This window comes from Alosa alosa, chromosome 17, assembly GCF_017589495.1.
Source record: "Alosa alosa isolate M-15738 ecotype Scorff River chromosome 17, AALO_Geno_1.1, whole genome shotgun sequence".
Taxonomy (NCBI): Eukaryota; Metazoa; Chordata; class Actinopteri; order Clupeiformes; family Clupeidae; genus Alosa; species Alosa alosa.
The window spans coordinates 20,345,255-20,354,140 of record NC_063205.1 but is presented as its reverse complement, the minus strand read 5'-3'; the positions used below and the strand labels follow the sequence as shown (position 1 = coordinate 20,354,140).

Below are 8,886 nucleotides of genomic sequence, written 5' to 3'. Positions count from 1 at the left end.
ACATGCCTGTACTCTGTGTGTGTGTGTGTGTGTGTGTGTGTGTAAGCATGCTGTATATCAGTTTGCTCCTTTTTGCATTCCTCCCCTCTTTTTCTCTGCATTCTCTCCTTTTCTCTGAATTCTCTTTCCCACATGCATTGCATAGCCTCCTCCTGAACTGTTGTTTTGGTTTAGAGGAATCTTACACCTTCCTGTTTGACTATTGACAACCTTGTAGTGCATGTAAGGCATTTTAAGCTCAAATGTCCTGTGCCGCCTCTGTTTTTTTCTTTTCCATCTTACACACACACACAAGCCACAGAACCCAGTTCAGAGTGTGTTAAATCACATGACAGAATGAACACACACTGTGGGAACCTATTCAGTCTCCACTGTTACTCTCCTCTTTTCTCACACACACACACACAGACGAGGCCTCAACAAATATCAAGAGGAGGTCAGTCCCACCTGCCTCCCAGCAAACATATGACAACCGGGTGGGAAAGTGTGTGTGTGTGTGTGTGTGTGTGTGTTTAAGTGAGCTGGAGAGAGGTTGCATAAGGAGGATGTTTTTACACTGGCTGACAGCGCAACAAGAGACCTCGGCTGACGTCCGTCTTTCAGATGGGAACCCCAGTGCGTGTATGTGTGAGAGTGTGTGTGCGTGTGATATGTGCAAGAATTACTGTGCCAGTGAGCTTGCGTGTGTGCATGAGCGAGAGAATGGGTGTTGTGTGTGTCTATGCTGGTGTGTGTGCGTGTTTGTTTGCTTTTGTGTGTGTGATAGAGAAAGAGAGAAATGGAAGGGAGGGTGTGTAAATGCTTGGTTGCCAGTTTAGCCTCAGCTGGGATAGGATAACACACCCCTGCACCATGAAGCCTCTGGGCCTCTGCTCAAAGATCCGCTCCCCTCAATTTCAACATCTAGAACATTCTCTCTGTTCCCTCAAAACAATATTTTTTTTTTTTTTTCCTTTATTTTCTCCATTAATCCATTAAGTTCGAATTTCACAATCAAACTTATTGTGAACAGGATACTTGTCAAGCCAATGTGATATGAACACTTTTATCTCTAGCATTCTTGTCTTGGATGCTGGTTTTCTGCAAGGGTCTGGCAAATGATGCGAAAGGCAGTAAAAGCAGAAGACCACTCGTAGAGACATGGTGTCCAGTTTAGGGTCATCTGCCTAAGTGGTCAAACTGCATGCTGTTCGGTAATTGATACAGACAGCTGCCATTGGGCCTCTCATCTCTTTCATGTACAAACCGGAGCCACTCGAAACAGATCCCACTGTTACTGTCCTGCCACTCAGCAACTGGAGGAGGGTGCTGATGCACTCTCGGAGAGGAGCAACTGGTTCTTTGGGTAGATGCTAGCGTCTTGAAACAAGTAAGGTTAACAAGTCTCAGACCCTGCTACCTTCTTTTTTGTTTTCCTTTGCAGCCATCTGTTGGGCCTGTAATTGTCGAAACTGACCAAGAAAGCTGGTTATCTATATATGTATATATACTGTATGTATTATATGTATGTCTGAATGTCTATCCATCCATCCATCTTATTACGTGGAGACAAACCAAAGAATATTTCTGGATTGCATGTAGTTTCCCCAGGTAACCTCATTAGTTACAAAACTCACCTGTGCAAATTAGTTATCAGCTGAATTAGAACCCCCGACTGGACACTATTACTAACACTATGCTGAAAGAAAAAACAATTCCGTAATTTCCCAGCTATTAGCCACGGTTTATACATTGATTTTGCAGAATTTCTTCAGCTTTGAGGTTAATACACGGGGGCAGTTAATATGGGATTAATATGGTTTTGTTTTTTTAATTTGCATAAAACACTGTCCTGCCGTTTATACACAATGTGGCTAATACACAGGAAATTACTGTACAACAGAATATATATTTTGTTTGCAAGGCAGCACAATAGTGTCAGGAAGATACACACCTGAACTTGAAAGGCTTGAAATCATCATTATCATGTATGGTGGTCATTGATAGGAGGGAGGATTTTTATCCTTGTACTCCATCAAGCATCCGATGACAACTTGAGAAAAAGGACTTCCTGTTTGTGTGTGGCTTGAATACCACACACTCACACAAGTTCCCAGTTGGTAACTTTACCTGCGTCTTTGTCTCTTAAAGGGAGAGTAACGTCTAATAAGGCATGTTGTGCAGACAATCTGCAGAGGTCTGTCTGTGATCATACTGAAGAATGGCATCATAGTGTCAAGGATGACATCCTACTTAAGAACGGCATCATAGTGTCAAGGATGACATCCTACTTTTGGCAGAGGACAAATAGGCTGTCTCACGTTCGGGGTGCTCCTGGAACGGGTGGATCCACTCTGATTCACGTGGGGTAGAAGGTGTGGGAGTGGACCTCCATTGTGTGACGGGAAAAAGCTGGCAAATGTCAGTGTGGGGCTGTTTGTGAGACATTGCTTCTACAATACACCCACATCCACACATAGGCAGTTGAGCATTACAAAGTGGCTGGCTATGCTGCTCTCTCTCTCTCTCTCTTTCTGTGTGTGTGTACGTGTGTGTGTGTGTATACACATCCTAGTGGAGCCCTTTGAGATTATATCTGAGTACCCCCCCCCCCACCCCACACACACACCTCTCTCTCTCACACACTCACACACACACACACACACACACACACACACACACACTTGTACATACAGACATGACACACACGTGCACTTTCTCTGTTTCTGCCCCAGAGCTGGAACAGATCAAGGGGGTGGTGAGTCCATACTGTGGTGTTTAACAAGGCCACAACAGAATTAGGATCCAGTGAATGAACTGAGTGGTTAACTGTGTTGCCTCTAGGCATTGCATGTGCTGATGTGTGTGTGTGTGTGTGTGAGAGAGAGAGAGAGAGATTGAGTATATTTGACGGGTAAACTAAGGTCGTTCTGACATCATGTATTAGTTTCACTTTCTGTCTTGTCTTCCCAGAGTAAACTTTGTTGTGTTTTGATCCAAAGGGAGAGTGTCTTAATTAAGTGACTCAGCTGTTGATAAACAAGCCTTAAGATGGGGGTGCATGAAGCATGAAGGGTGAATTGGGCTTTAATGCTCATCTAAGATTATCAACAAACACAACTAATGGGTACCACCACGGGCAACAAATGCCTGCCTCCCCAGCGAGCACACACACAAGCTCGCGTTTACGCGTATGCACCCACACGAAGTAAAATGTCCCGTCTCCGTCACTCCCACACTGAACGTTCTATTCCAGTGACGCCATGAATTATCCATTTCCTTACAGTGCTGGAATTCAAACGCCGTCTACAGCTCCAAAACTTGTGCCTTCAATTATTTAAAAGCGCTGGACTCACTGTTAGAGGAGGCCAGTTTGAAATAACAGAAAGAACTTGTCCAATAGGCGCTTCTACCGTCGGGCGAGGTAGCGAAGGACTGTTGTTGTTGACATTCTAGGATACATTACACTGCGTCTCTCTTGCTCCTCTCTCTCTCTCTCTCTCTCTCTCTCCCTCTCTTATATGTGTGTGCGTGTGTGTACGCCTGATGGTGGAGTGATGTCACAGCAGAGTGAAATGACCCACTCTAGCCTCAAACAGAAGAGACTAAAGAATGTAACCCCCACACACACACACACACACACACACACACCTCTCCAATTTACAATACCCGTTATTCTGCACTGAGTGGGGCTGTCGCCGGCGGGAGCCAGTCGCTTTATTAGATGCGCTGGGATTCCCAGGAGCGGATTCCCTCTAAGTGACGGCACGTTTCTATATTCTGGTGGCTGTAAGCTGACAAGAACAGTATTGCATGAGTGAGACAACGTAACCGACTGGGAAATACTTACATGGATTGGCTCCAGAGTGTGTGGATCATGGGCACACTACATATGATGCAGGTATAAAGTATTTACCACAAAACCGGAAAGACAAGAAGAAGAAAGCGTTACACAATGCAATCAGCCTGCAAAAACATTGCGTTCAGGCTTGTCATTGGTACTTCAGCTCGCCGAGTGTTTGCACCACGGCGCCGGCCAGGGACAGGGGATTTAAGAGGGTCGGTAGACCCAGCAGCCTCCAGCACTTGACTTCGCTTTGATTCTCTCCAGACACGAGACCGCAGAGTTGGGGGAACGAGACGACTCGCAAGCAGGCGAGAGAGAGAGAAAGAGAGAGAGGGTGGAGTAGAGAGTTAGCGACCGCAAAGGGGCAGGACTTTCCTCCCCCCTCTCTCCCTAGTGCTTTTAAGAGGAAACTTTGTGTTTTGTTCTTCAAGTTCAGCCTCGTCTTTGCAAACTCTGCTGCTCTGTCTGCACCTCTCTCTGGCTTTCTCTCAGCTTTGTCTTTCACTCTACCGATGCCTTTGTTCTTTCGTCTCTTCTTACTTTTCCGGGGGAGTTTGAGTATCAGGAGAAGATGCACATTCAAATAAATCGCTGTCAGTGCACTTCCAGAAGTTCTTCTATTCACCGGTGTTTGCTCTCCGCGGTCTGCTGACCGAAAGGCGAATGTTCCGGTGCGGACTGCTTGTTTTCGGGTGAAGATGGTTTGTGTTTTCCGCTCTTGCACCGGCGGTGCGGTGCTGCTGAGAGTATTGCTACTATGCGCTGTGGAGTTCCGCACCGGCGAGGCCGTGCACGGCGGGAGTATGATCACTTTCAGAGCGCTCGCCTCACCTGTGAATGAGTCGGTCCCGCCACCGGCTGAGAGCGTGGATGGACTAGTGCGGACAATAGACAGAATTTATCACGGAGGCGGAAAAGCGGGGTACCTGCTTTACCTAGACGGGAAGCGCTTCCAGTTGGATATGGAGAGGGACGAGGCGCTTCTGTCACATCACTTCAGCTCCAAATATGTGACTTCGCAGCTGGGGGCGGAAGAGGGCGCACCGGCCCTGCACCGGGAGTGTGTTTACAGAGGCACCGTGGACTCGAATCAGGAGTCCTTAGCGGTGTTTAACTTGTGCGGTGGCGGTCTCGAAGGATTTTTCGCGGTGGAACATGCCCGTTACACTATCAGACCGCTGGTACGAGCCAAAGGTCACGAAAACGATGTGCACGTGATAGAGGATGCAGACGCAGAGCGCGCGCTTCACTACTTCATCCGCGAGAGCTTCAGTTTCGAGGAGATGTCCACCGGCGAGAGCTGCGGCACAAGGGAGAGGCGACGCCGGAAAGACCCCTCAGGGAAGCGTCGGCGGAAGGGCCGGGGAAAGGGCAAGAACAGTCGTCACGGATATGCTCTGAAGGATGACGACCAACACGGAGCGCAAGGGAGGCGGTGGTGGGAGAAGTTCTCCAAGTCCGTGACATTCCAGAGCGACAATGTCAAAAGGCGCAAAAGGTCTGTGTCCCGCGCCAGGTATGTCGAGCTACTGCTCGTTGCCGACGAGTCCATGACAAAGAAGTATGGCAAAGACTTGAACCACTACCTACTGACGCTTGCCTCAATCGCCTCCAAGCTGTACGGACACGCCAGCATCGAGAATCCCATTCGACTGTCCGTGGTGAAAGTGGCCACGGTGACGGAGAAGGAGAAAGGTCTTGAGGTGTCCAAAAACGCGGCGGCAACCCTTAAGAGCTTCTGCAAGTGGCAAAACCAGCAGAACCCGCTGGATGACGATCATGAGGACCACCATGACGCGGCAATTCTCTTCACCAGGCAGGTAAATAAACATCAGTTCTATGAATCAACCTTGCGCACCTCACTGACACGCCCAGCTGGGCAAACCTGTAAACAGCCAGAACGCCTGAAAATACCCCCTGCTCTGTCATCTTGACTGTGGTACGTGTTTTCGTTTGCATTACGCACTGCCTCTGCACTCGGTGTTCAGGTGGAGGGGGAGCGGATGCGGAGTGATTTATTTGAGGTGTTTTTAATGGCATAGTAATTCAGTGGAACAGTGTAGCTCAGCTCTCTCTCTCTCTCTCTCTCTCTCTCTCTCCAACCATAAAATTGTTTCCTAAGCGCATGTTTTTCTGGGCAGCTGCCACTGTCTTAGGAGTCCCCCCTCCCTGTCCCAGGAGGAGGTTGTCTCGACATCGTGTGATCTCTGGTGCGCAAACACTTCTCTTCGGAGCGGCTCCAGAAAGCCGAAACAGCTTCTGGTTGGATTGGGCTGCTCTTACAGTTGTCCCGCACGCACAATAGTCAGGCCCCCGTTTTCACTTTATTTTCCCCCCTTTTCTGTATCTCTCTTTTTTTCGATTTCTTTTCAAAAAATAAAAGCCCGCCCGGGACTCTGAGCTGTCAGTAAAACAAACACGGCTCCTTTTGAAAACCATTCCATGCGCGAGACCACACTCATTTAAATTTCCCTCAGATCGACCCGCGGTGCACAGCACCCGAGTTCCCTGCGCCTTTCTCACCCCCTGTCTTGTGGTTTTCGGCTACATACCTCAGCCCTCGGGTCAGATTTCCTGTCAAGGGTTTGTGGTGCGCGTAAGTCATGCAAGGTCTTGCTCACTGGAGAGCAGAGGCTTTGCCAAGATTCCCCCCTCCCCTTTGTCTGGCAGGCAAATATGTTTTGGAATCTAAAACATACAAAAACTAAGTTGCATCTCTTCGTGGGCTTGTTAGGTCGGGAATCCATGGCAAAAGTAGCTTCACTTGGCACTGCCAGCGTGACCTGGATTGGCATGCAGTGCCCCGGGCCAGCCGGCTCTGGGAGAGTTGGCCACGATGCACCTGCAGTGGGTGTTCCTCTTGGCTGGGCGTCCATATGCGGCGGAAATTGCACGGAATAGGCAAAGCAAGCCCAGAGATGGCCACTTCCACCAAAAGGGTGAAGGAGAGAGCAGCCAGAGTGTTTTTTTTCTTTCAAGTGTATGTGTGTGTGTGTGTGTGTGTGTGTGTGTGTTTATGTGTGTGTGTGTGTGTGTGTGTGTGTGTGTGTGTGTGTAGGAGGGAGAGAGAGAGAATACAATTTAATTTGTTTTTAGAACTCACCTGTCGGTAGGTTGGAGGTTGGAAATGGAGCTTTCTGAAAAGAAATATAAAATCGAAACAACACACACACACATAAACCTAAACTGGTGTTTATTTCACCTCCAGTGCCTATATGCACGCACACCTGATGCTGAGTCTCTTTTAATGGCATCCTCCTATTGCACACTTGATGTTTTTGCTCTGTAACTGCACCATGGTGTCATGACTCCTTCATATGCCATCTCAACATGCTGTCATGTCTCCCACTCCCCAGTCTGACACAGATCGCTTCCATTTACAGAACATCGCAAGAGAGGCTCATTGGTGGGTGGTGGTGGATACACTAGAGTGCCCTGGTTCTCCAACCCCTCACCTCCCTCCAAGACCAGCCTGCCGGTTTCTGGGGTCCGAGCCCAGTTGGGGGGAGATCCATGTGGGCATTGCTGAGGTGGTGGTGGTGGTGGTGGTCTGGTAGGAGGGGTTGGACTGTAAGTGAACAACAGACACATTGAGTGGCAGGACTCTCATCTCTCAGTTGAATGTGTGATTATTACATCACAGCCACCCGCGGGGCAAGAGTGATCGCTATACCCAGGCCAACAAAGCCCCCACTGTCAGAGAGAGTGCAGGCGAGAGATAGAGTGAGGATCTGGGGTGAGCGAGGAGGACACGGAGAGAGAAAGTGAGAGAGAAAAAGAGACTGTGAGAGAAAGAGAGAGAATGAGAGACAGATTAGTAGAGAGTAGAGGGAGGTGAGATGACAGAAGGATAGAGACAGGAAAACAGAAAGAATGATGAATGAAAAAAAGATGATGAACAGGATTGCCTACCTGATGTGTTTTGTCACCAGACAGTTGTGTGGTTTAGCATGGCAAAAGTGTCACGGCTGATTTTAAACCACAGGGAGCTCTTACTTTACAGTCTGGTCCACCGCAGGGCTCAGGTAGCTTTGGCAGTCGCTGGCAGCAGCACAGCAGGTGTTGTGGGTAAACACACATGAGCCGCTTTAATTCAGGTATTAGAGAGCAGGGATCATTAGGATTAAACAAGCTTAGGTGTTTGTTTGGATTTGGTTGCCGGGGCATTATGGCACCACAGCGTTGGTAACCTAACACACTTGCACACGCAAGCACACACACTGTCAACACCTCGTTATTTATGGTTTCATTCCAAAATGAAATTTGCCGCCTTTCCATGTTCAAACACGGCGGTTCCATCCCTGCACTTGGAGACTGTAGCCTTTGGATACAAATATGTGCACAATGTACACAGACAATACAGGATGGATGCCAATACAGTGCACCACACACACACACACACACACACCCACACAGACACACTCACTCACATGCACACACGTACACTCACACACACAAACATACTGTACACACACGCACACATAACACACACACACACACACACACACACACACACACACACACACACGTACAGTCACATACACACACAAACACGCACTCACACACACACACACATATGCCCATGTGCATGCTTATAGATACTGTCCCATGATACTGCTCATCCATCTCCTCCACATGAGCGGATAAAAAGACCCGTCTGAGTGTGTGTGGGAGCCCCATTGCCGTCTTCAGTTAAGGCGTGAGAGCGTGAACGCCGCTCTGAATCACCTCACTCATATCAGTATTTGGCTTCCTCTACTCTGTCAGTCTGTGTGTGTTCTCTGGTGAGTGATGAGTACATATACGTCCTGCTGTGATTGCGTGTGCGTATGACTGCTCGGGTGTGAGAACTCTTCCATGCAAGCTCTATCTGCAGGAGTGTGTGTGTGGACTGAGTATACCCATCGTGCACCTTTGGTTCCCGTGTGTTCTGGTAGCCGGCTGGGGCATTTCGCACACTGGACTTAATAATCTAACAGAGCCAGGGGGGCACCTGATTGGTTGGAAGTCTACGTCCAGTCTTGGCTACTGTGATGTGATTGGTTCCTCGGCTAGCCCTG

At 48.6% G+C, this 8,886-nt stretch overlaps 1 protein-coding gene across 1 annotated transcript in view; it reads left to right on the top strand.

Annotated features, from left to right (window-relative positions):
* Positions 1–3,702: 3,702 nt before the first annotated feature.
* Positions 3,703–8,886, top strand: part of LOC125310835 (A disintegrin and metalloproteinase with thrombospondin motifs 5) — a 22,674-nt gene continuing 17,490 nt past the window's right edge. Inside the window, 1 exon segment of the mRNA XM_048268565.1 lies at positions 3,703–5,646. Coding sequence (XP_048124522.1) covers positions 4,525–5,646 — 1,122 coding nt within the window. The 5' untranslated portion in view covers positions 3,703–4,524.